The sequence below is a fragment of the Thrips palmi genome, unplaced genomic scaffold (assembly GCF_012932325.1).
Source record: "Thrips palmi isolate BJ-2018 unplaced genomic scaffold, TpBJ-2018v1 HiC_scaffold_3, whole genome shotgun sequence".
Classification (NCBI taxonomy): Eukaryota; Metazoa; Arthropoda; class Insecta; order Thysanoptera; family Thripidae; genus Thrips; species Thrips palmi.
The window spans coordinates 886,587-913,144 of record NW_023144630.1 but is presented as its reverse complement, the minus strand read 5'-3'; the positions used below and the strand labels follow the sequence as shown (position 1 = coordinate 913,144).

Sequence of the window (26,558 nt, the reverse complement as noted above, 5' to 3'; positions counted from 1 at the left end):
CACCAAAAAAATCATAGTGAGAATAATTTAAATTTACTATTTGCAGGCTAGGCATGTTACCCGAATTACCGTAAATTTACAAAAAGAACTACTGTTCTCGGTAATGAAAAGGCTTTGGAACAGAGCAGCACCTGCTTCTTGGAAGCGACGCGGCCCTGGAAGCGTTTGTTGGAGGCCGGCTGCTGGAGTCGGCAGCACTGGCCGCTGGAAGCACACTGGAAGGCGGACCGCCTTTTATAATGATTTGCACTGCGCAGGCGAAGCGCCAGCGCCGCGGTTAAACCCCCCGGCCGTCATAAACGGTGTAATGTGTTGAAAGCGAGGGAACGCCACCGGCCCCGCCCCGCCCCGCCCCGCCCCACCCCGCCCCGCCCCGCCCCTCGGGACTCATCCCTTTGCACTCCATCCAGGCTCCGTTTACGGTCCCTGCGGCTCGCCAGACCGCTGCAAACGCTGCAACCACTGCAACGGCCGCTACAGTGGCGTGGCGATCGATGGTCAGTCAGGTCCGCGTCATAAACCTCGCGGCGGTGTCGTGACAGTGTCGTGTCAGCGCGACCAGCCCAACCCGGACCGTGTGTTTTCAGGACGGACCGTCCGGCGCACAGTGGGCCAGAAGACCGGCGCCGGCGGCCGAAACTCCAGACGCGTTTTGAGCTCCAGAGTCGCTAAATGGGACTTGAACCGAACGCGTGATCCCACAAATGGATTGCTCTCCGAACGAGTAATCCATTGGTGGGGTCACACGTTCGGTTCGAGTCCCATTTAGCGACTATGGAGCTCAAAACGCGTCTGGGCTTTTGAACGCCTCCACCGGTCTTCTGGCCTGGCCGACCGTGCGCGGTCCGCAAGACAACAACCCTCGTTTGGACGTTTTACAACAAAGAAATATGCAGAACAGAACGTCTTTCCTGTCGAAGCAAGCGCGCAGTGTCGCGTATTTAAACGGGAAGTTTGCCTTACCGCTTTGCCTATTAACGGACAAACGGCTGGCGGTAACGACTCAGTGTCCGGCTCACCTCAGAGCGGCAGCAGCGACCAAGTAGGGCGACAAGGCTGCCAGCCAGCCAGTGAGCCAGCCAGCCAGTGAGCCAGCCAGCCTGCCAGTAAGACAGTCAGCCGGGCAGCCAGTGAGCCAGCCAGTCAGACAGTAGCCAGCCAGCCTGCCAGCCAGCCCGTGTCATCGTCTTCGTCTAACAAACTAAATAGTTCGTATCTTCCATACACCAATGGATTCCTCGTTCGGAGAGCAATCCATTGGTGGGGTCACACGTTTGGTTCGAGTCCCATTTAGCGACTCTGGAGCTCAAAACGCGTCCGGGCTTTTGACCACCCTCACCATTCTTCTTCTGGCCCACCGTGCATTGACGCGCCGAGACGCGACGGAGGCTGAGACGGACCGGGATCGGCTCGGAAACTCGCCCGTTTCCGTCGTCGCGTCTGGGGCAGTCTGTCTCCCTCGCACGCACGGCGCGTCCGGGCGTTCCGTGTGAGTGCGAGAGAGACAGTCTGCAGCTGCCTAATTGAGCGGCTTGTCCAGCACGCGACTGACAATGAGTGCAAGTTGGACGCGGTCACGAGACGAGAGAGAGAGAGAGAGAGAGAGAGAGAGAGAGAGGCCTGGGAACGGGCACGGAGACGCATCCGACAATGTTTTTGCCGCGATGTTAGCGCGTCGGCGGCAGCGCGCACCGTCCAGGCAGCAGCCGGGCCCATCTGGGCCAGTGGTGCCAACTAAACGGTCGCATTTACAAGTCGACAGGCGTGCCAACAATGGACCGGCAACACGGTCATGGCAGCGCTAGCAGTGGCCCGTCCAGCCGTTAGAACGCCAAGCCTGTCTCGCTCCCACTCCCACTCGCCGTCGTGATTAGCCGGTCACATTAAACTGGATGGTTTTTTCTGGTGGCCCTGCCTGCTTCCTTATGCCCCGCGTCTTCAGTTTGGGATAGTTCCACTCGTGTAACACTGCCATAACCGTTTACGACAGTAAGCTGTGGTCGCTTAGCCTGTCACACTGTAGAAGCGGGCGTCAGCGCCTGGCAGGTAGGCAATGCAGCCAACCAGAGCACAGCCGTGCACTCAGCGCGGTGGTTGCCTACCCGGCCTTTGGCAGGCGGCCCGCAGCCAAAACTCCAGACGCGTTTTGAGCTCCAGAGTCGCTAAGTGTCACTCGAACCGAACGTGTGACCCCACCAATGGATTGCTCTCCGAACGAGGAATCCATTGGTGGGGTCACACGTTCGGTTCGAGTCCTGTTTAGCGACTCTGGAGCTCAAAACGCGTCCGGGATTTTGTCCGCCTCCACCGGTCATCCGGCCCACTGTGGTCCCACTCGACGCGTGTCCTCGGGGACATGGATTGACGCCGCCCGATACTAGCCGCCTAATCTCCGGCCTTTTGCGTCACCGTCACGACAAGGCGGCACTTAGGACGGCCACGCGCGGCGCGCGCGAGGGCCGCCAGACTCATTCCAAAAGTCGCTTTCGTCGCTCTGTCTCTCTCGCACCTACACGAGACGCCCCACGAGTGCGAGGGAGACAGAGAAACGACTCTCGGCATCAGTCGCCGGGCCAAAATGTCACGCGTCGTGAAACCGTTTAGGGCCAAAAATGAGGCTGTTAATCGCGGCGGAGGACCGATGGGGATTTCCGTCCCGGGGACCTGACGAAATGGCCTGGTAATTGACAGCGACACACACACACACACACACACACACACACACACACACACACACACACACACACACAAAGTGACACACGGGCGCGCGTTGCCCAACAAGACACGGGCGAGGTAGCCGTATTCCCATTGTGGGACCCAGGCTGCCGGTACGGCACCGACGCGGCCCGGCTGGGCTCACTCCGAGGCGCCGTGCTCGACTCGTCAACGAACAGAAAAACAACAAAAATAATAAAAAACGCACTATGAATTCAAATTGAAGCCGGCCGATCCGGCCTGCCGGCAGTGACGGGGTGACGGACAGCCCCGCAATCGTTTTGAATTTGAATTTCCCGCCCGGCGACGAGCAGCGCGCGCTTTTTCATCCGCGGCTTTCACGGTCAGCTGGGAGAGGATGACGAGCGGGTGCCAGTCGGACAAATCAAATCAAAACGGGTGAAAAAAAAAAGATGAAAAAAAAGTCGCACGTGAAAAAATGTTGAATAATGCCAAACGGACCAAGAAAAAAAAACGTTTCACAATTTTTTGTTTTCCTTTTTCTTCTTACAGAAAAAATCTTAGTCAAAGAAGATTCCCCCCCCCCCCCACACAAGGAAAAATTGTTAAGATTACAAAGCGGAAGGGCAAGAATTTTTGTTTTTGTTAAAACCAAGGCAAGTATTTCTTTTTTTTCAGGCGTGCAAAAAAAGTAGATTTTCTGGTTGATTTTTTTTTTTGCAGTGCGTGTGCCGAGGTGCGTGCTTGCATGCGGAATATCGGCTGGTGCACCCTTACGCCTGCACTGGTAATCCTGTTATGCAGCGGCGGCCGGCCGACTGCCGACTGCCGGCGGACTGGCCGCTGGTCGTCGGCGGGCCCACAACAGGTTGCGGCTGGGGGTGACATTTATGGGCCCCGCGCTGAGCGCTCCGCAGTGGGCCGGAAGACCGGCGGAGGCCGTCGAAACCCCGGACGCGTTTTGAGCTCCAGAGTCGCTGAATAGGACTCGAACCGAACGTGTGACCCCACCAATGGATTGCTCTCCGAACGAGGGATCCATTGGTGGGGTCACACGTTCGGTTCGAGTCCTGTTCAGCGACTCAGGAGCTCAAAACGCGTCTAGCGCTTTGGCCGCCTCCACCGGTCTTCTGGCACACTGTGGCCGGGGCATTGCCACCCCACGACGCAGCGAGGTGGCTGCTTGGGGGCGGCGAGGCCACCGACTCCGAAACCCGACCGCGGAGACGACGTGAAAACGGCCCACATTCGATACATCGAACGGTTCATCGAACGTACATCGAACGACGCTTCGGGCGCAACTCGACGCGACCGCCGAAGGCCAGTGCGGATTAAGGAGTTTCAAATTGCGAAACGGCAGGTCCGTCAGCACGTCAGCATTCCTAGATTGCAGACTCGGCGCACAGTGGGGCAGAAGACCTGTGGAGGCGGCCAACACGCGTGCACTCTAGAACTGTGACCCCACAGAAGAATTCCTTGTGAGGACAGCAATCCATTAGTGGGGTCAAACGTTCGGTTCGAGTCCCATTTAGCGACTCTGGAGCTCAAAACGCGTCTTGACTATTGGCCGCCACCACCGATCTTCTGGCACACTGTGCGACGGCTCACTCCACTCTACTGCACACATTCAATTTTTTCCTTTATTTTCAGTTCAGTAACGTTCAAACGCCGAGAAAGCGAGATATTATTTCCAAAGTTTTCGACAATAATGGCGATTTACATAATGCCCAGCCCGGGCTGAGCCCCGAACACGAATCTCTGTTTCTTCGTCTCTCTCTCTCTCTCTCTCTCTCTCTCTCTCCCCCCAAAATGCCTCATCGCTTGGCCGCCAATTACACAGTTCGGGGCCTCCCATACGTCTCCGTGGGGGTCTTCTAGGCGGCGCCGTACCGGCCGTGCCGTGGGTTCCCGCAGGTTCCCGCGGGTTCCGGGAAGCTGGAAAACCTCACCGGGAACGCGGCGAGGATCAAGAAGGCCGTGAAGTACGACGGCGAATTAAACGATCGCCATTCATAACAGCTGGACAGCGCGTTTCGCTTTGAGAGGCAAGACAAAAGCGATAAAAAGTAATTGCCGCCGCACCGGCCGGGGATCGAACCCGTGAATCAAAGAACGGCTTCAGTGTTTTTGAAACATTTGGACGGTCGCGACAGCGACTCAGGTAATGGGTGCTGGTCAGTGCGATACGGGCGTAGTGATATGAAAACGCCGCCCGAGTCACGCGTTTTGAGCTCCAGAGTCGCTAAATGGGACTCGAACCGAACGTATGACCCCACCAATGGATTGCTCTCCGAACGAGGAATCCATTGGTGGGGTCACACGTTCGGTTCGAGTCCCATTTAGCGACTCTGGAGCTCAAAACGCATCTACAACTTTGACCGCCTCCACCGGTCTTCTGGCGCACTGTGCGCCTGCTGTTTACATCCGTGCTGGCCTCTCTAAGCCCCTCTAAAGGGCTCGCTGTGTAGTGTAGGAGGTGAGATGCCTGCGGTACGATTCCCCCACGGCCCCCGCCCCCCTTTCCCGAGATGGCGAGTCCGTTTGACAGGTAACGGGTCGCGGCTACTCGCTGGCGGAGCCCGCGCCTCGCTCGGACGCCGTACCGCCGCCTCGCCGCCGCCGCGCCGCCGCCGGGCCCGTGGGTACGTATGGAGATGCAGTGGGTACCTGCTGTGCGCTCGCGGGATCGCAGTGCGGGATGCACTATCACCAGCGAGCACAGAGGACTTGCCAGAAGACCGGTGGAGGCGGCCAAAACTCTAGACGCGTTTTGAACTCTAGACGCGTTTTGAACTCTAGACGCGTTTTGAGCTCCAGAGTCGCCAAATGGACCTCGAACCGAACGTGTGACCCCACCAATGGATTCCTCGTTCGGAGAGCAATCCATTGGTGGGGTCATACGTTCGGTTCGAGTCCCATTTAGCGACTCTGGAGCTCAAAACGCGTCCGGGATTCTGACTACCCCACCGGTCTTCTGACCCACTGTGCGAGCCTTTTAGAGAGGCCAGCCCGGATGTAAACAGCAGCGGCAGGTCCAGGGGTCAGGCCGACGCGTGCAATGCTAGGACTCCCTCACGCGAGGCACCAGGGTCCTGCAGGACAACCAGGACGCCAAAATGGGCGCTATCTCCTACACTGCGAGAGTTGCGGCCGCCTTGCAAGGACGAAAACGATCGGAGGGTCGCTTCCGAGGTGGAGTTACTCGCAGTGAAAACACGGCAGTGGGCAGAGCTCATGAGATACAGGCTTAAACGACAATGAGTTGTTCCGTAGCGACACAGTGAAAATTTTGGTTGTCGCTTCATGACAATTTCAAAATACAGCTTTTCACATCCATTAACTTAGTTCAGAAGCTTTGACGAGACTTTCGTCAGTGTGTGATGAAGTTGTCGCATCATCCAGCGTCATTTTCAAGTGACGAGTCCACGATTTTTGTCACGAAAGGACGACCTTTTTTGGCAGTGTCGTTGGAGAAACGTGTGGGCGGGTACTGCCACGCGAATCCGCTGATAGTTCCCCGCTGCGGCGGTGCGAGGTACTGTATAGTGTAGCGCCACACTGCGGCGTAGAACGGGGGCGTCGCACCGCGTCGTTCCACCCCGCGCACTCTGCCTTGATGAGGTGGTGTCCATGGCAACCACAGCGCGGTGGCTGCAGGAGCGCCGCACTCATCACAGTGGGCCAGAGGACCGGTGGGGGCGGCCAAAACCCTAGACGCGTTTTGAGCTCCAGAGTCGCTAAATGGGGCTCGAACCGAACGTGTGACCCCACCAATGGATTGCTCGTCCGGAGAGCAATCCATTGTTGGGGTCACACGTTCGGTTCGAGTCCCATTTAGCGACTCTGGAGCTCAAAACGCGTCCGGGATTTCGGCCGCCTCCACCTGTCTTCTGGCCCACTGTGATGAGTGCGAGAGAGACAGAGCGGCGAAACCGACTGCAGGGCGAGCCACACGCCGCCACGGCGGCCGGGAGCTTCTTTTGAAAGGTCACCGGATGGCTTGACCCGACTCCGTCCGCGGCGTCCGCGGTGTGGCGTCGAGCCCCGCGATGCGTCAGGCCGTCAGGGAGCCCCGCAGGAAATTAGCCAGGCCAAGTTGGTAGCGGCGAGAAAACGCCCCGGTCAAACTTCCTAATGCCCCCAGCGCCGCTAGCAGATCCCGCTCTGTCTCTCTCGCGCCTGCACCGTGCGCGACGTGAGTGCGAGAGAGACAGCGAGCAGCGCCGCAATGCCTCTCACTCGCTCTCGCGGGTCGACAGGCGCGACCCAGAGACCACACCGGTGGAGGCGGGGCAAGAAATGCAGCCCCAGGCCAGCCAACATTGTTTCTTTTTTCTCCACTTTGAGCGCTCCGCTCCGCTCCGCGCTCTCAAAGGCTCAAAGGTACAGAATCGGAAGAATGCCTGGCCTTTCAATTCCCTGCCGAAGGCGGAGCATTTCCGGCTCATCTCGGCGGTGACACACATTCCGCCAAGTTCATGAGCCAGTGCCTGCCAGTGCCGTGCCTCGGCCTGCGCGCACAGTGGGCCAGAAGACCGGCGGAGGCGGGCGAAACTCCAGACGCGTTTTGAGCTCCAGAGTCGCTAAATGGGACTCGAACCGAACGTGTGACCCCACCAATGGATAGCTCTCCGAACGAAAAATCCATTGGTGGGGTCACACATTCAGATCATGTCCCATTTAGTGACTCTGGAGCTCAAAAACGCGTCTGGAGTTTTGCCCGCCTCCGCCGGCCTTCTGGCCCACTGTAGGCCGCAGGAAAAACAATCAACAGACAACACGGCTTTTATTTTTTGCGTGGAGCAGTCGGTGAATGAACACGAAGCCAGGCATTAGCCCATCTTAATCAATTTCTACCCCGACTTTCGACACACGACACGCACAGTGCGGCACAGAGTGCCAAAAAAATTAAAAGGGTCGCTAATCACGGGGTTAACACCGTGAGACGTGGGCGGCTCATCAGCCGGCTAAATAAGAGAGAGAAAGAAAAAGAAAACAGCAAAAGGCGGTCACGAAGCTTAAGCTAAAGCAACCGATTGGTTGTAAGCACTACCTCATGTGAGAACATTTCTTGAAGTTTACAAGCATATTTTTTAAAAACAAAACAAAAAACATAAAAATTTAAAAAAATTAAAAATATATCAGTATAAAATAAAGTAGGTTTTCCGTTCAGAGCTACGCATCAGTTCTCGTCCCGCCTCTCACCTTCACCCCGTTTCTAGTGTGGCGGCGGCGCGCCGGCGTCGAACCGTGGACAGGTGCAGGCGACTGCACCAACTGGCGCACCGCGCGGCTTGCAGCAGGAGACTGACTCTCTCTCTCTCTCTCTCTCTCTCTCTCTCTCTCTCTCTCTCTCTCTCTCTCTCTCTCTCTCTCTCTCTCGCACCTACACGGAACGCCCCATGAGTGCGAGAGGGACAGAGCGACGACTCTCGGCATCAGTCTGCTGCACGGCCCTTCAGATCGCACACTACACGACGCGCTTCCCGGAGGCAACGGGACATCCACTGTTGTTGTTTGCCTCACCAGTCTTAATTACTGCACCGTTGCAGAAGGCAAGCGGCGTCTCGATCGCAATGCTCACACGTCAATGGTCCACAGTGGGCCAGAAGACCGGTGGAGGCGGCCGAAACTCCAGACGCGTTTTGAGCTCCAGAGTCGCAAAATCGGACTCGAGCCGAACGTGTGACCCCACCAAAGGATTGCTCTCTGAACGAGGAATCCATTGGTGGGGTCACACGTTCGGTTCGAGTCCCATTTAGCGACTCTGGAGCTCAAAACGCGTCTAGAGTTTCGGCCGCCTCCACCGGTCTTCTGGCCCACTGTGCGTGTTGGTGTTGAGACCTGCGCGGTGTTAGTGCGTACGTGTTTCTCTTGACCGACCGGCGCCTTACGCGGTTCGCCGCTGCTGGAGCCACAGTGTAGCGGCTAGACCAGGGTAGGCAGGGCAACCAAGGCCGGGGCAGGCTGCGTCGCCAGCCGCCTCCCTCGGACGCCACCCAGTCCGGCCGGCCCGCCCGGCCAGGACAAGCCGCAGCGACCCGGCAGCGCGTGGGCAGCACTGCACTTTGGAGCGAGCGAGAACGACCAGAAGGCCGAGAGCGTGGCCGCGGCGCCGCGGCTAGCTCTGTCTCTCTCGCACACCTTCGCGGCAGCCCGCGAGTGCGAGAGAGACAGAGCGACCGCTGTGGTTGGGATCGGACTGGAGGTAGTCGTATCACGGCAGCCACTCATACGCTGCTAGGTCACCGGCATCGCCGCCGCCGATTCACGCCGTTCGTCGCTCTGTCTCTATCGCACTCGGCGGGCACCCGGTGAGTGCGAGAGAGACAGAGCGACGGCAAGGGGCGGCAGACGGGCCGATGGCTGGCTTCCTTCCGCCGGATGGCGCCAAGAGGCACCAGGACGGACCGGGGTAACAAGGGCACGCCGATCATAGCGCATCGCCGCCAGTGGCCTGTTCCATTGGCGCACAGTGGGCCAGAAGACCGGTGAAGGTGGCCAAAATCCCAGACGCGTTTTGAGCTCCAGAGTCGCTGAATGGGACTCGAATCGAATGTGTAACCCCACCAATGGATTCCTCGTTCGGAGAGCAATCCATTGGTGGGGTCACACGTTCGGTTCAAGTCCCATTTGGCGACTCTGGAGCTCAAAACGCGTCTGGAGTTTTGACCCCCTCCACCGGTCTCCTGGCCAACTGTGCGGCGTGGCGGCGCCAGCCGATAAGGCACACAAGCACCTTCGGTATACGCTCCAGCGCTACCTTTGGCACACCCACTGCTACACTCCAGCCAGCCTTGCTACACTGTAGTCCGGGGCACAGGCCAGGCCGTGGGCCGGGCCTGGCGTGTCGTCGCGGTTCGCCCCGTTTTGGGACTCCCTTTCACTGGCTGCGGGAAAGGGATATGGCCGGCTCGCGTGCCGGGCAGCGCCAGGGCAGCGCCGCGTTGCCGAGTCTTGCCGAGGCCCCAAAGCCTTCCGGAGGTGTCCGGGGTATCCTGGGGGCCCGGGGGGTATCGGCACTCCGCGGCACTCCGCGATAAGCATCGTGTTCCGGGGCGTCGTCGGCCACCTCGAGGAACTCGGGCCGGCCGACACAGTGGGCCAGAAGACCGGCGCAGGCGGCCAAAACTCTAGACGCGTTTTGAGCGCCAGAGTCGCTAAATGGGACTCGAACCGAACGTGTGACCCCACCAATGGATTCCTCGTTCGGAGAGCAATCCATTGGTGGGGCCACATGTTCGGTTCGAGTGTCTTTTAGCGACTCTGTCTTGCATCGGCACACGATTTTTTCGAGTGACCCTAAATCCGCGGGCAGTCATTTCCGGTCTCCCTTCCCCAGGGCTGCGGTTTCGCCTGTAGACAGATTCCGAGAGTCGATTTAGTCACTCTGCCTCTCTCGCACTCACGGGGCGTCCCGTGGAGGTGCGAGAGGGACAGAGCGACGAAAACGACTCTCGGAATCAGTCACTGGCCCCGCCAAGGACGCGCGGCCGCCCCGCCGGCGCCACGACCGCGGTGCCCAAAATCTGGCGTGGCCTCTATCGGTCCCCGGCCGCTAGTAAAGGTAAAGCTCCCCTCCTCGTCGAGCGCCACCGCGACGTCACTCGCTGATAAAACCGCACTGATAGTGCGAGTGAGCGCGAGCGCCTCGCACTGCCTCGCGCGCCGCACAGTGGGCCAGAAGACCGGTGGAGGCGGCCCAAACTCCAGACGCGGTTCGAGCCCCAGAGTCGCTAAATGGGACTCGAACCGAACGTGTAACCCCACCAATGGATTGCTCGTTCGGAGAGCAATTCATTGGTGGGGTCACACGTACGCTTCGAGCCCTGTTCAGCGGCTCTGGAGCTTATAACGCGTCTAGAGTTTTGGTCGCCTACACCGGTCTTCTGGCCCACTGTGCGGCGTTTCGCGGTGGGACGGCGCGACGCGAGTCGGTTTACGGAAAACTGTCGCACACGATGTGTGTGTGTGTGTGTATGTGTGTGTTTTCCTCGAAGAAGGGTTAAGGGGTGGCCGGCGAGGTAGACCGCAGACCGATTCCGAAGTGGGATGTCTCTGTCTCTGTCGCACTCGTGGGGCGTGCCCTGAGGGTGCGAGAGAGACAGGCCCTCCCTCGGCGGCATCAGCCTGGCGTCAGTCGATACCTCCGGTCGCATTATGCCGCGGCCGGTGTCACACCACCGAGTCACGACTTCGTCGCCATCCGTCTCTGTCGCACGCTTGTGGGCCGCACCGTGAGTGCGAGAGAGACAGAGCGACGAAAACGACTCTCGGAGTCGGTCCGCAGGGCGCCGCGACCATGACGCACGGGCGGGGAATGGGCGGCGCGTGATGGAGGCATGACCATTCCAGTGACCATTCCAGTGACCACGGCCCAATGGCCAGGGAATGACCACTCCATGGCGGCGTCCGGACCGCGTGTCGTAGAGCGACCGCTGCTCGACTGGCCAGTGACCACCGCAATGAGGCAAGATCAAGTTCACGGTCCTTCGAACGACGAGAACTACTGCTTGGGCCCACAGTGGGGCCTGAAGACCGGTGGAGGCGGCCAGAACTCTAGACGCGTTTTGAGCTCCAGAGTCGCTAAATGGGACTCGAACCGAACGTGTGACCCCACCTATGGATTTCTCGATCCGAGAGCAATCCATTGGTGGGGTCACACGTTCGGTTCGAGTCCCTTTCAGCGACTCTGGAGCTCAAAACGCGTCCGGGATTTCAGCCGCCTGCTCCGGTCCTCTGGCCCACTGAGAAGCTATGGGCAAAATGCTACGACACGGTAATTTAGTGTGTTCGACGACACTGCGCCGGGAACACGAGACAAAACGGAGAGCGTCTCTCTGCGTGAGGCGAAATCAGAATGGCGCCAAGTCACGGAATCGCCACCGCAGCACGACGCTCGCCAAAAGAAAAAGGCGGGAGAAGAAGGGGAGAAAATGAGGCCCTGACTTTTAGGGCCACTTTGACTTTGACGCGAATACGTGACTTGGGGTTTGAGTGGAGTGAGTGTCCTGGTGCCCCTGCCCGCTGACAAACTCCGGCCGATAGCGAAAGAGTCCAGAGGGCTCGGAGCAGAAGGCAGACTGATTCCGAGAGTCGTTTTCGTCGGTGTGTCTCTAACGCACCATTATGGACGCCGCTCGAGCGCGAGGGAGACAGCGACGAAAACGACTCTCGGAATCAGGACTACACGCTCAAGGCCTGCGCCATTGTCTCAGGGCCTCCGATACGTCACCGGTTTATTGGCCCGCCGCGTACTCGCGAGCTGTGGGCGAGCCCAACAACGAGAGGAGTGCAGTCCGAAGCCGCTCTGCCCGGCCCCGCCCGGCCCACGGTGGGCCAGAAGACCGGTAGAGGCGGCCAAAACTCCGGACGCGTTTTGAGCTCCAGAGTCGCTAAATGGGACTCGAACCGAACGTGTGACCCCACCAATGGACTGCTCTCCGAATGAGGAATCCATTGGTGGGGAACGCTCGGTTCGAGTCCCATTCAGCGACTCTGGAGCTCAAAACGCGTCTGGAGTTTCGGCCGCCTCCACCGGTCTTCTGGCCCACTGTGCGGCCCCGCCATGTAGGGCCGTTCGGTGGCGTTTTGCAAGAAGCGCGTGTGCGGCCCGCCTTCCTTCGCCCCGCTTGGCGTGGCCGGCTTTCGGGAAACCCACCTCGTCTCGTCCTAGATAGATCCGTTTGGGCGATAGGGCCGGGCAGGGCAGGGCGCGGGGACACACGTTCGGTAACCTGGAAGCGCTCGCCAAGTCGGAGGGACGCTCATTTAGAGGACCGCATGCAGCGTGGCTGGCGCACTGCAAGAGAGAGGGACTCCGAGCAGGTGACGCAATTTCCCGCGTTGGCTACGACTTACCCACTGTGGGCCAGAAGACCGGTGGAGGCGGTCGAAATACCAGACGCGTTTTGAGCTCCAGAGTCGCTAAATGGGACTCGAACCGATCGTGTGACCCCACCAATGGATTGCTCTCCACGTGAGGTATCCATTGGTGGGGTCACACGTTCGGTTCGAGTATTGTTTGGTGACTATGGAGCTCAAAATGTAGAAAATTGCTTTCTAGGTTCCCTGAGTCCAGTCCCAGCCACGGTCACCTCCGTCCGCGTTCTGAATATTTCCGTATGCATTCTCCGTGGACGTGACCAGCCCAGCAGTGTGCCGGCCAACGGAACCCTGTCCACCCATGGGTCCGGCCGGGCTGCCGGCCTGTCTGCCACTACACTATCAGGGTTAGTCATACCGATCGGAGATATAATGAGGAAACGGAGCCTGCAGTCTGATCCCGAGAGTCGTCGCGCTGTCTCTCTCGCACTCACGGGGCGTCCTGTATGGGTGCGAGAGAGACAGAGCGACGACTCTCAGAATCAGTCTGCTGCGGTGGGCGTCGCTAGCGTCGCCTCGCGAGCGTCCAATGGCACTGCCAGAAAGCTGAGCCAACGGCCTTAATGGATGAGCCAAATAAGATACGAGTCCGATCCCATTTGGGTTACGTCAGGAGCCCGGGAGGCGTTGGCTGTGCCGAACGCATTGGGTGACTTCCTTGAAGCACCTCACACGTGTCTGCCTGACTGTTCCTTCGTGTCTGTCTGTCTGTCTATGAACAACCACCTGTGTAAAAGGGGAACACTTTACCAGGAACAACCACAAATCCATGCATTGCAGAGGTTCACTTGAACGAGAATCTTGAGGTGAGGTTTGTCTTGCCCCTGACTGGGCCAGACGACCAGGAGATGGTAAAATCACTTGACTCGATTTGAGCTGCTGCGTCGCTAAATGGGACTCGAACGAAACGTGTCGACACCCCCTAGGAACAAGCGGCTATCTTCCAGGAGCTTCCAGACACTCGGCTATCTCTCAGTAGCTTCCAGACACTCGGCTATCTTTCAATTGCGTCCAGACACTCGGCTAACTTCCAGAGAGCTTCGGAGACTCGGCTAACTGACTTCTGCGGAGAGGTTAGGGTTGTCCTTTCGATAGCGTTTTTCTTTGTAACACTCATCAAGACATGCTCACGCCATGATTTTAATCTACTCTGACAAACTTTTGACACATTTTGGTTAGGTCCCGGTGAGGGCATTTCAGCTGGTTTAAAATATATATGCACCCAAACTCGGGAAGTGGGAAAAGCAGTTAGCCGAGTCTCCGAAGGGCTCAGAAAGATAGCCGAGTGTCTGGACGCTATTGAAAGATAGCCGAGTGTCTGAAAGCTACTGCGAGATAGCCGAGTGTCTGGAAGCTCCCGGAAGATAGCCGCTTGTTCCTAGGAGGTGTCGGTGTGACCAATGGATTGCTCTCCGAACGAGGAATCCCTTGGTGAGGTCATACGTTCGGTTCGAGTCCTGTTAAGCGACGCTGGAGCTCAAAACTAGTCCAGAAATTTGGCCGCCTCCACCGGTGCTCCGGCCCACTGAGTGCCGGATCACCATTTTAAAACAGTGTAGGCAAAGGAGGATAACAATGGCCCTGCCATGGCTCGGGCGAATTGGTGCGTCTCGCATAACGCATACATAACGCACGTCGTTGCCGTAGTTACAGTGCTACGGTTGCCATGGTTACCACACAGGTCGTCCCAGGCCCGAGGGCCTGCAGCAAGTGGAGCTGCGGCCAGCTCCTTTCTATCGACAGTCCGTCTGCACACTGATTCCGAGAGTCGTTCCAGTCGCCCCGTCTCGCGCGCACTTGCACCGAAGGCCCCGTGAGCGCGAGAGGGAGAGACTCGCTTCGCTCGTCGGGGGGGCTCCGTCCCCTCCAGCGTGCTGGGCGCGTTCCTGCGCACACCTCGCAAACAACGGTGTGAGGCAACGGGCGGCTCTGACCGGCGGCGCGCGCCGCACTAGAAGGGCCCCTAGAAGGGCCCCCACCCTAAAAGGTGGCACGCCGGGCGGAAGTGCACTGTGCTTCCAGAACTCACTCGCGCGATGAGTGCCCCACAGCAAAGGGCCAGGAGACCGGCGCAGGTGGCCAAAACTCTGGACGCGTTTTGGGGTCTAGAGACGCTAAACACGACTCGTACGGAACGTGTCACCCCACCAATGGATTCCTCGTTCGGAGAGGAATCCATTGGTGGGGTCACAACTTTGGTTCGAGGCGCATTTAGCGACTCTGGAGCTCAAAACGCGTCCGGGATTTTGACTGCCTCCATCGGTGTTCTGACCCACTGGGCGGTGACGTGAGTGTCTCTACTGTGTGACCTTTACAGCGCGGGAAGGTCCGAAATGACACACCTCAATGGAGCTGCAGGTCGAGGTAATCCCTAGTTACCCGCCGACAGGGCGGTGATAGAAATAATTCGCCTCTTTTGTTGTGACTCACTGTGATACGCCTCTGGACGGTCGCGGACCTCACCTGTAATCAAAGAAACAAATGTCCTGGTGAGAGAGAGCTACACGCGTCGGGGATACTCGCCAGAGAGAGAAAAAGAGAGGAATGAAAACTATTATTGAGTTGCGCAACAAAGATACCCTGTCTTTCCCAAACACTGCAGAGGGCCGTTTAAAAAATGTTGCGCACTCCGAGGCACTGTACGAAAGGCGGGTACCTCCGTCACGTTCTTCGTCCGTCTGCTACACGAAACCAGGCGCATTATTCCACCAATCGGAAAGCCCCATTCCAACAACAAGGCAATCACAGGGCGTGGGCTGGCAACGTCACGGACGGGGAGAAAGGGGAAATGACGGAGAGCGAAATAAAAGTAATAAAAGGATGAGTCGCGGCGGATATGTCAGACATTCAGCCAGTCACACTGTCACAGTTGTCCTCCTTGAAAAGGGTGACCCTCAGGGGCGGGTCAGGGGAAAGGGAAGCGGAGGCCTCGTCGGATACGAGGTAGGGCCAGGAAGATCGGTGCAGGCGGTGAAAATTTTGGACGCGTTTTGAGCTCCAGAGTCGCTAAACAGGACTTGATTCAAAAGTGTGGCACCACTAATGAATTCCTCGTTCAGAGAGCAATCCATTGGTGGGGTCCGAGTGGCTTTGGAGCTCAAGATGTGTCTAGAAACGCGAAAATAACATGTTCGCCCCTGTATGCAGGCAGGACACACTACATTACTCCGTCCTTGAGAGAATCCTGGATCCGGTGCCCCTGACGATTTGCAGTAACATTCACCTTGCATGTTGCCTCGGGAAGGCGAAGCTGGCCTTGAAGCTGAACCCTTCTGCTCTGCCTCAGGCGACAGAGACGTAGACACAACAAGTGGACACAAAGTGCGCGTCGGAACGAAGCGAGTTGGCGAAGGCTGCGCGGCAGGACGATCTCAGTGAACGCGTGCGACTCGCGGGACGATACCGCCAAGACTGCGCCTCTCAGGCCTTATCTGCCCACGTCACGGTAAACACCCACCGGGCCCTTTGCGCGGGAACAACAAGAAAGGTGGATCGCCGAATGCCATTGATAATTGATACGAGCTGAGCTGGCTGGCGTACGTGCGCACAGCCTGACGCAATGCACTGCAATAAAGAACTTGGGTCGTCGCAGCGTTTGGTGAGAACATCATTTTGAATACATCTTTTCCTCAAGCATATGTCTGATAAACAAACCTACAAACGGGACATGTTCAAAATATCTTATTTCTGCTACTTTTTAGTCTGTTTTTTTTTTTCTTTAAAAAAATCATTGATTTGGTAATTGGCGGGGAAAATGCACACGTCCTGTGCATCTGGGTAACCTTTCAAACGGTAATCCCCTCATCCAGGCCTCTTCGACAGCAGGGACACAGTGCAAGCAAAGAAATGAGTGTGGCTGAAAGGTCAGACAACACCTAGCCAGTGTTTAACCCCGCAGCTGTCATCACCCGGCAAAAGTGTAACAGCCAATCCGAGACGAATACCCACTGCTTAGCGGTAGTTTTTTGTTGCTGCCTGAACAAATAGCCGCGTAAGTTTGAACGATAAGTGCAGGGAACCTCGGTGCTTCGTTCTTGCAGTAGTTTTTGCAGGGAAGTGTCCTGTGCAATGCGGTTATCTCTGTGGCGGGGCTTCAGGGATTACTAATTATAGAACGTGCAATCTGACACGCATATTGCACCAAGGCCAGGGGAAAACGAACTGCGGTTGCAATCAAGCAATCGTCCGGTAGCCCAATTGCTGGAAAGAGTCTAGACCGCAAGGCCCTCGTACGGACCAAAGTAAAGAATGAGCGGGGCAGAGCATGCACTCTACATGCCCTCTCCCTCCCTCTCTCTACTTAAACCTGCACAAAAACGTGCCGAGAAACCGTTTTCACAATTCTTCTCGAGTAGGGTCAACAAGGCGCCGCATTTCCATATGACTCGAGCCAAACCTAGAAAATTGCAGCGCCGTCGCAACACGGCCGGGAAACCACGTAGTCTGCACATCTTTCACGAAACCGCACTGCATGATCCGAGACGCGATCCAACGCGTGCTAAACATACACACGTCCTGGAGAATCCTTGGAAGGGCACTGTGTGGAATGTGTGCTGACTGTACCTGGAGTGTGGTGACTCTGCCTTGAGTGTGGTGGTGACTCTACCTTGAGTGTGGTGACTTTACCTTCAATAAGGTGACTCCACCTTGAGTGTGGCGACTCTACCTGGAGTGTGCTGCTGACTCTACTTGGAGTGTGCTGATTCTACCTGCCGTGCTCTGCAACACGCATACCCGAGGCAAATCGCACTTCCAAGGACACAAATGCTACTTTGAACCATGTGCTCTGGATTGGCACACGACATTTCCTGGTTATCGACGCATCACGTTCATCCCAGAGTCCCACGCGCTGCCACAGGCCAAACAAAAACACAGCCCCACGCGCTGCCAACCGCCAAACAAAAAACGGCGCGCAATCGCGTCGAAGATTGGCGGCGGAGCTACAAATCAGAGCGAATAGCTGATAATGCGCGACTTGCTGCGCAAAAGCACAGATCGATAAATTACTAAGGCTCTACCTCCTCACCGCCACGCCCGCGACCGTCCAGGACGTCCAGGACCGCGGCGCCTGCCCAGCCATTTCCAAGTGTCGCTTCGTCGCTGTGTCTCGCTCGCACATCTAGGAGACACCCCGTGAGCGCGAGAGAGACAGAGCGACGAAACGATCCTTTGGGATCGGGCGACTGGCGGCTGGTCGTGATGAATGTGCACTACTTGGGCATGGCCGGCGGCGCGGCGGCTCCACGCCAACAGGTGCGGGGTGCCGACGAACTGCCCCCACCACCTCGCCGTCGACGTGCCACGACGTGCCACCGGGCCGCGGCACGTCCGCGATGACGACGACTCAAGGACGCCGATGGCCGCCGAAACGGAGGCTGATTTATTTGACGGGGGGATAAAAGAGCGGCCGAGCCGTGCCGTGCGGGGGCAGGGAAACGAGAGGGAAAGGGGAACACAATGGGAAAAGGAGCCGAAAACAATCACGAAAAGACCGTGTTTCGGAGTCAGCGGTTGGATAAAGTTTCTATGATTGTCTCTCTCGATGACATTTAAAATTGGTTCATAAAAAAACTGTAAAAAAAACTAAAATCATCTCAGGATATTTGAAACAAACCGCTTTTCCACACTCTTAAAAATGTCTCACTCAAAAGGAAGTAATGTACAGATTTTCGGAACAGGGGGCCAACAGCAGCCGCACGGTATTCGAGGAAGTAATCCACGACGTGCCGTCGCCGTCCCGGAACAAATTCAAGATGATCGTTACAGCAAAGAATAGCGCCCGAGAGAAGAAGAAGAAGAAGAAGAAGAAGAAGAAGAAGAAGAAGAAGAAGAAGGAGGAGGAGAAGAAGAAGCTGCCGAAGGTGGTACGCAGCAATCCGAACCAGCGAGGAGCGATCGCCCCCTGCTGGCCCAACACTGTAATCCCAGGCATTAATTTGGACGGCCAGGATCTTATTCGGTGGCTGCCTTCACGGCCACTGCGCAGCACATGAACACACACACGAACACACACACGCACGCACACACCACGTACAGTCCGTATAATAGATTGTTACCCAGACAATAAAATGATATTTTTAGCAATTTTATGAACAAAGTCACGCATTTATTATGTCGCATTGTGGCCGCTGCTACCGGAAGCATGTGTTATACGGCACCACACACACACACGCACACAAAGAGTGGCAGCACACCCACAACGGCCTGTCCTATTCGGCGGAAAAGGCCCGGTGTCAGGGCAGGCGGTGTCGCAAGGCGCAAGGGGAACTTGTCAGGAATTAGTTTGAGTCGTTTGGACGACACGGGCCTAACAAGGAGGGACACGACACGACACGGGGCCGCCCCAGTTTGGAACCACTTGACTAAGACATCCATTTGGGAAACGGGGTCCATCAGCTGCTTACTTTTGGGAAATACGTGGATGTCTGTCGTTGCACTGAGGGCCAGAAAACGCGGCCCAAATTCTGGACGCGGCTTGAGCTCCAGAGTCCCTTAACAGGACTCTAACCCAATGTGTGACCCTTCCAATGGGTTCCTCGTTCGGAGAGCAATCCATTGGTGGGGTCCCAAGTTCAGTTCAAGTCCCTTTTAGCGACTCAAAATGCGTCCAGGATTTTGAGCACCTCCACCGGTCTTCTTACCCACAGTGCGATGTGGGTCAGTTGAAGTGCAGTGCCGGTGCAGAGACTCGAGCACACTCTCATCGAAGCGTGGAGTGCCTCGAGTACGTTCTTCCGGCAGAAGTGCGCTGCGGCTGCGACACAATCTCAAACTCCTTCTAATTAGCTTAAATTGCGAACAAGCGGATGCAGCAAGCGTCCTGGCCGGGGCTTCACTCGCAAAAATGAGCAGCGAGAGCACCGTGGACCGAGCATGCAGTGGGATCGAGCGTAATCTAATCAGACAGGAACAATGACGGAGTGAGAGAGAAAGCAAGATGCCCGCTAATCCCCGCTGCGGCAGCCTGACAGGAGGGAAGTGTCTGAGCGAGACGGCCAGACAGCTAACACGTTCGCTGGCTCACAAATTTTCCTCATTTCCTCAATGTCTTCTAGACATGCTGCTACTTCCACAAATAACCTAGCAGACAAAAACAGCATCTAAAAGATAGAACACTAAAAATAAAAACTTAAAAAAGAAATCTCTGGTATTTGAACCTTGGTCAAGTTCACGACCACGCCCCGGGAGTAAAAAGCGGAGCGGCTTTTAACGTCCTGGTACTCTTTTCCAGGGCGCGGCGCGGCGAGCTCAGTCAGGCGACGCGTAGGAAGAGACTGACTCATCAACGGTGGGACGGCGCGAGCCCTCGAACGAGATCTCGAACGAGATCTCGAACGAGCCGCGCGGAAAGTGAAAAGTGGGCTGCGTTCGTCGAGAAGGTGGTCCTCGCTGTGCCCAAGTTTACTCTCAACCCCAAATGACACACTGAGATTGAAAGAGTCGTGAACATAACTACAATCTTGAACGCAGAGGATATTACAATTGCTGAGATGGCCACCATGAAATCTTTATCATCCAATTGCGAGTGTCGCAATTTTCCTCGTCTGAGTAAGGAAGTTCATACCATTTGGTCGACAAGTAAGAGGTACTGTGTTAACTCTCATACTCACCCAAAATGGACGCTGGTAAGTCAACCCAAGCCAAAAATAAGATCCAATGAGAAATCATTGCTAAAATTTAGGTGCAGACATCTTTTGCTTAGGGTGGTCTGGATCCAGACCGTTTCGGTGTCAAAAGAGAAGCCGGCCGTCTCACTGTTTGCAGCAAAGCAGCGGTTGTCCGACTGCCGTCACACTAACCACCAGTGCGGGGAAGGATTGACACACCGTTCGTCACTGCGTTATTGCGCACCGTTCCCTCAGCGGATTTCGAGAGCGCATTTTTCCTTTTTAAACTTTTTGTAGGTTCCGCTCCTGTCCCGGCGCCGGCCGTCTGGGCCGGCCGAGAAGCTGCCGACACATGCCGTGGGAGATTCGCACGGAATATGGGGAAGTATGCCGCGCGCCACAGTGGTGCCACCGCGGCGAGCAGCAGCGAGCAGGGCACCACGCCCCCGCCACAATGGCGGAGGCAGTCTGGGCGCGCCGACTGCTCACGCCGTCGTGATACGATGCCGACTGGAGACAAGGGCACCGATACTTTGCACCTTGGTCAGCGCCGGTCTCTCTCCGCGGCGGCGAAAACGACGCCGATGTATTCATACAGAACTGAAAGACGCAGTGAGTTTTCTGCAAGAAAAACTTGTTCATCTGTGAATGTTCATGCACTAAGACTTTAATATTAAAAAAAAAAGAAAACGAATAAATGAAGTCTCTTTTGGGTGTGGAGTCCTCCTTTCAAACGAGTCTGCATGAGCATTTGTTATTTGTTACGGCCATTAAAGTTAGGTTTCGAAAAAATCGGTTCAGTGCATTTTCCATCGATTCTACGTCGAAACAAAGTCGTTTCAAACACCTAATTCTGGCTGTGAGAGGACTGCGGGCCTCAAACGCTCACATTCACCCCGTCCAAATCCACTGACGTCGCCCTTACTCCAGTCGCGGGGCTTCCATGAACGCTCCAGGCTAGCAGGATTCTGTTTCCAAGAGTCGTTTCCGTCGCTCTGGCGCGCGCACACTCGCGAGCGGCGCCTCTTGCAGGTGCGAGAGTGACAGAGCGATGAAAACGACTCTCGGAGTCAGCCTGCAGAGGCTCGCCAGCAGGTTCACCGATTGCATCTCTGTGATCGAGTCCGGCGTGCTCTACGTGGTAGCGGATCCCCAGCGGGTCGCGCAACGCGGCGAGGTGCCTGCCAGGCAGGCGGGGCCGGCGGGGCCAGCACGGGCTGCAAGTGCAGCAGTCAATCTAGGCGCCCAGGCCTCGCTGGACTCCAGACTCGAGCAGCCTGGACTCCAGCGGCTCAACAATTACCCGGCGACAATGGCGGGCCGCCTTATCCGCTTTGCATCGCCCGACATCGCCGCCACGGAGCACCCCGAAGAGAAATGACTCGTGACCAACTAGTCACAAAGCAAATCAAAACAAGAAAAAATTCCTCAGAAAAATCGCGGGTTTTTATTTTGACTCTGCCAGTCCCGCACAGTGGGCCAGAAAACCGGTGGAGGCGGCCAAAATTCTAGACGCGTTTTGAGCCCCAGAGTCACTAAATGGGACTTGAAACAAACCTGTGACCCCACCAACGGACTGCTCTCCGAACGAGGAATCTGTTGGTGCAGTCGTACGTTCGGTTCAAGTACCATTCGGCGACTCTGGAGCTCAAAACACGTCTAGAATTTGGGCCCCCGGTGCCGGACCTCTGGCCCACTGAGATCTGGGTACAAACTGCGTAATTTGCCATTCGAAAGAGAAAAAACTTTTCCTTTTCTTGCTGCCGCCGCCCAATTCGTGCTGGCCTCGCCCGCAGGCCCTCCGTGGGTTTTGCGCGACTAATGAAGGGCTCGGCTACGCCACTGTATTCCCGCACGCACCGGAGCTGCCTGTCTGTCTGCCTGTCAGTCCGTCAGTCTTTCTGTCCGCACCGCCACGCTCCAGCACCCTGCAAACCATTCCACGCTGGGCACCATGGGAGCGTGTGGCAGTCCCCGAGTCTGGAACTCGATCACACCCGTTCGTCGTAGCCGCTACAAGTCCCTGCGAGTCGGAATTGCTTCTTCCCATTTCCGTCTGTCCCGTGCCCCTGGCTCCAGGCTCCGGCCCAAAAGCGTCCCGCAGCATCGCGCATCGCGCGCTCAGCCCGAAGGCGCTAACTAGCTGTTTCCGCTAGCGAACAGAGCAGAGGGGAACTGGATCTGAAACACAACCTCCAATGCGGACGGACACCAAGCCCTCACAGGCGCGCTCTGCGTGCTCTGCATCTTGCACTCAAGGCCGCCGCACAGTGGGCCAGAAGACCGGTGGAAGCAGACAAAGCTGTAGACGCGTTTTCAGCTCCAGAGTCACTAAGTGAGACTAGAACCGAACGTGTGACCGAACCAATGAATTCCTCGTTCTGAGAGCAATCCATTGGAGGGATCACACGTCCAGTTCGAGTCCCATTTGGCGACTCTGGAGCTGAAAACGCGTCTAGAGTTTTGGACACCTCCACCGGTCTCCAGGCCCACTGTGCGGCGCTCTCGAGAAATTGGCGGCAATCTTCGTGGCGCCGAAGCCCGAGGCCGGTCCAGCCGAGCGACTCCGAAGAATCAGTTCGTCATTCCGTCTCTCTCGCACTCCCACGGGACGCCCCGACAGCCCGATAGAAACGGAGCGGACGAAAAAACGATCCTTGTGCACCGCTCGCCTGGCCAAGGTTGTGCACTATATGAGCGCGAGTAGCCGGCGTAGCCGCACCGCGGCCGAGGGCAGCCGAGGGCGGGGCAGCGCGCCTTGTAGGGAACGCGTTGCGCCGCCGAACGCGTAAGGAAGGCGGAGGGGAGGGGGGAGGATTCGTGTCACGTGCGCCAGGAAGGCGGTCACCAAAGTCGTGTCTTCGTGTCGCGGGCACGTCGCGAAGGCGAGCCCCCAACGCAACGCGACGAGCCACGGCGCCAGGCCAATCCCGTCAAGCGTCGCAAGCAGAAACCGAGTGGACGCAACGGGGCAAACATCACTGCCAGAAACCAACAAACTTTTAACAGCTGCACGATATTTTCTTCATGGTAAATCAAATCTTTCGTGAGGGGTGACCTAACCTGAAGGTGCCAAACACAACGACGGTCCACCAAGCACCAAAACAAAAGGTTTCGAGTCCGACGGCGGCCCCGAGCCTCCTGTGGGCATGCGTCGCTCCGTCCGCGCGCCGTCAGCCCGTCCAGCCACGCGGACAATGCATCTTTTTATAATGCCAAGATCAGCCATGACATAACGTCCCGAGTAAGGACCGCATGTCGCAGCACCTGCTGCTCACACCTCCGTGTCTGTCCGTCCGTCCGCCAGTCCGCCTCTCCAGTGAACTTTGTCACGTGGCGAAGCCGGCACGCACAGTGGGGCAGACGACCGGTGGAAGCGGCAAAAATTCTAGACGCGTTTTGAGCTCCAGAGTCGCTAAACAGGACTCGGACCGAACGTGTGACCCCACCAATGGAGTCCTCGTTCGGAGAGCAATCCATTGGTGGGTCACACGTTCGGTTCGAGTCCAATTTAGCGACTCTGGAGCTCAAACCGCGTCTAGAATTTTGGCCGCCTCCACCGGTCTTCTAGCCTACTGTGGCACGGCGGGAAAGAAGGAACCAATATTAAAAACACTATCAGCGAAGCGCAGGCGCTGCGGCCGGGGAGGGTGCGGCCGAGTCGGGGAAGAGTTAAGTGTTTTGTCTGAATGGAACGGGCTATCTGGCGGTGCCTGCACTGCCATGCACTGCAGCCCGCAGCCGGTGCAGCCAATTAAGGGAACGGGGAAGACAGCGCGCGCCGAGCCGGCCGAGCCGGGATAGTGAAACAGCAGCTCGGGTTAATAAATCCGCGCGTGCAGGGCAGTCGCGATAAGGGCCAGCCCAGCCCAGGACGCCAACATTCCGGCCGAAACAACAACTTTCAGTTTTTTGCGAATATCGTTAAAGTTGCTCTCAATTTTCACGTTTTTCGCCACAACTGTACCCAGTTTGATTTTCACATACGTCTTCACTTCATTTTCTTTGGAGTTTTACTAGCGAGAAGTGGAAATTTATTTTTTGTTTTTTGTTAGTGGCTCTACCGGTGTCACATTATTGTTAAATTTTAAGTCTATTGTCATGTTTTTCACCACAACTTTCCACAGTTTCTTCTAAGATCAGTCTTAAATTTCATTTTCTTTGAGAGTTGTCGACTAATGGTGCGTTTTTTCTTTTAAGTTTTTGTTGCTGGCGCTACCGGTGTCGCAATTTCCAAGAGCAGCAGCGACGCGGCAGCGGCGTGGAAAGCGAGAAACACGACCAATCCGCGTCGCGGCTTCGCGGGCTTCGCGGCTCAGTCAGCGTCGCTTCTCATGTTTCCGCCGCGAGAACGGGGCGCCGCCATATTTGTCTGTCTGCACGGAGGCGGCGGCAGCGCCTAAAGCCGTCTGTCTGTCTGTCTGTCTGTCCGTCTGTCTGTCCGTCCGTCTGTCTGTCCGTCTGTCCGTCGGTCGGTCCGTCAGTCTGTCTGTCTGTTCGTCTGTCTGTCTGTCTATCTGTCTGTGTGTCTGTGTATCTGTCTGTCTGTTTGTCTGTCTGTCTGTTTGTCTGTTCGTGTCTGTCCGTCTGTCTGTCCGTCTGTCTGTCCGTCTGTCTGTCCGTCTGTCTGTCCGTCTGTCTGTCCGTCTGTCTATCCGTCTGTCCTGTTGGCAAACATGAATGAGGACGACCGAGGATTCCCAGCGTCCGGCGACGAGATACAACGGGGCCACACCGGTCGACCTCTCCGCCGCCCGGATCGTGCCGGGTAGGCAACGCGCTCCAACGACGTGCTGCCTGGTTGCCTACCCGCGCCCACGCAGGCGCTTCCGTCATTCGCATTAGGAGGGATTCATTGTTGAAAGGTGAGAGAGAAAGCGAGAGAGAGAGAGAGAGAGAGAGAGAGAGAGAGAGAGAGAGAGAGAGAGAGAGAGAACGCCCCATTGCATCGTCATCGCCATTGCCAGTGGCCCTCCCCCTTTCCCTTCAAATCCTATTCAAAAGACGGGACATGTCCCATCACACACACACACACACACAGTCACATCACGTACCAGACCCACACCCGCCTTCCTCGTTATTTGAAAGAATTATCGAAAAAAATGAAAAGAAAGGAGGGAGGACGTGAAAGGAGATTTGGCATTGTGCTTCTCACGGACACACACACACACGCATGGCGGCACGCGCCGCCGGTCATATGGACAAAAGGCATCCCGGAAAAGCAAGATTTTTTTGTTCTTTCGCGCTAAATTGTAAAGACATAACGGCAAGCGCGTGTTAATTGACTCTGTGAAAAAATATTATAAATTCAATTTTACTGAGGCCAGCTTTTCGAACGAGCAATCCATTGGTGGGGTCACACGTTCGGTTCGAGTCCTGTTTAGCGACTCTGGAGCTCAAAACGCGTCCAGAGTTTCGGCCGCCTCCGCCGGTCTTCTGGCAAATCCACTGTGGTGCGCATGCTGATGGCACTAACGCCGCCGCGGGTCGCGAGCGCTGAATACCAGGTACCCACCGGGCAGCCACCACACCGCTAGCGCGCTAGCACCACCAGTACCCGCTGGCCTGCCGCATACCGTCCGCTGCACTACCTGCCAAACCGGTCTCCTACGCATAACGCCTGTGTGCTGATGACATTTTAATAATGAGCATTATTATGAAATACCACAGACTGTGTACGTGTACGTGTGTGTGTGAGTGTGTGTGAGTGTGTGTGAGTGTGTGTGAGTGTGTGTGAGTGTGTGTGAGTGTGAGTGTGTGTGTGTGTGCGCGCGCGCGCGCAGGTACGTTGGTCGTTATATGCCCTCACGACATAATGCGGGCAGACCGACAGACAGTCGGACAGACAGTCAGACCGAGGGGCACGGCCGGTGCACGCCGGCATCGTAAAGATGACACTAGGTGCACCACCGCCGGCATCCACGGCCGCACCGCTGCTCTGACTGCATGCGAGAGGCCTGCTTGTGCAACCCAGTCGCCGCGCTGCGGTTTTCCTGACTGACCGTCGGGTCGCGGGTTCGCGTCCCGGCGTCGCGCGCCTTTTCGCAAGCGCAGTGGTCGGCATCGAGAGCAGGGCGTGGGTTCGCCAATGGGCGGGTCAGTCCAAAAACGGTGAGAGTGACTTATGGACGGCCCCTTTAACTGGCGTCCCCGGGGAGCCCAGCGAGGTGTTGGAAGGGCTGCCAACGCCCATTCAGAGGGGCCATCCTTAAGTATCCTGGAACGAGGTCCTTGAACGAGCTGCTCCTGAAGGCTGCTCCTGGAGGCTGCTGGGGCCTACTGGAGGCTCCAAAAGGCACCGCTCCAGGGGGCTTCTCACGCAGGGCGGGAGCGTCACGAGGGCCAAGATGAGCTCCAGGAGGGGGTCCGCACGGGCGGGCCCCCAGCGAG

General features: G+C 56.8%; 1 protein-coding gene across 7 annotated transcripts in view; it reads right to left on the bottom strand.

The window, feature by feature from the left end:
• The window catches only part of LOC117647938 (protein shank), a 102,566-nt gene that overhangs the window by 27,970 nt on the left and 48,038 nt on the right, over nt 1–26,558 (bottom strand). For 4 of the 7 annotated variants that reach the window (XM_034389931.1, XM_034389936.1, XM_034389932.1 and 1 more), the window contains exons 1-2: nt 20,172–20,270; nt 14,992–15,024 (exon numbers count right to left, since the gene is read on the bottom strand). The exons of 1 other annotated variant lie outside the window; for it this stretch is intronic. In XM_034389931.1, coding sequence (XP_034245822.1) covers nt 14,992–15,024; nt 20,172–20,229 — 91 coding nt within the window. In that variant the 5' untranslated portion in view covers nt 20,230–20,270. Of the gene's footprint in view, nt 1–14,991; nt 15,025–15,784; nt 15,981–20,171; nt 20,271–26,558 lie in introns of those variants that run through there. 2 more of the 7 variants (XM_034389933.1, XM_034389934.1) reach the window with 2 other exon arrangements.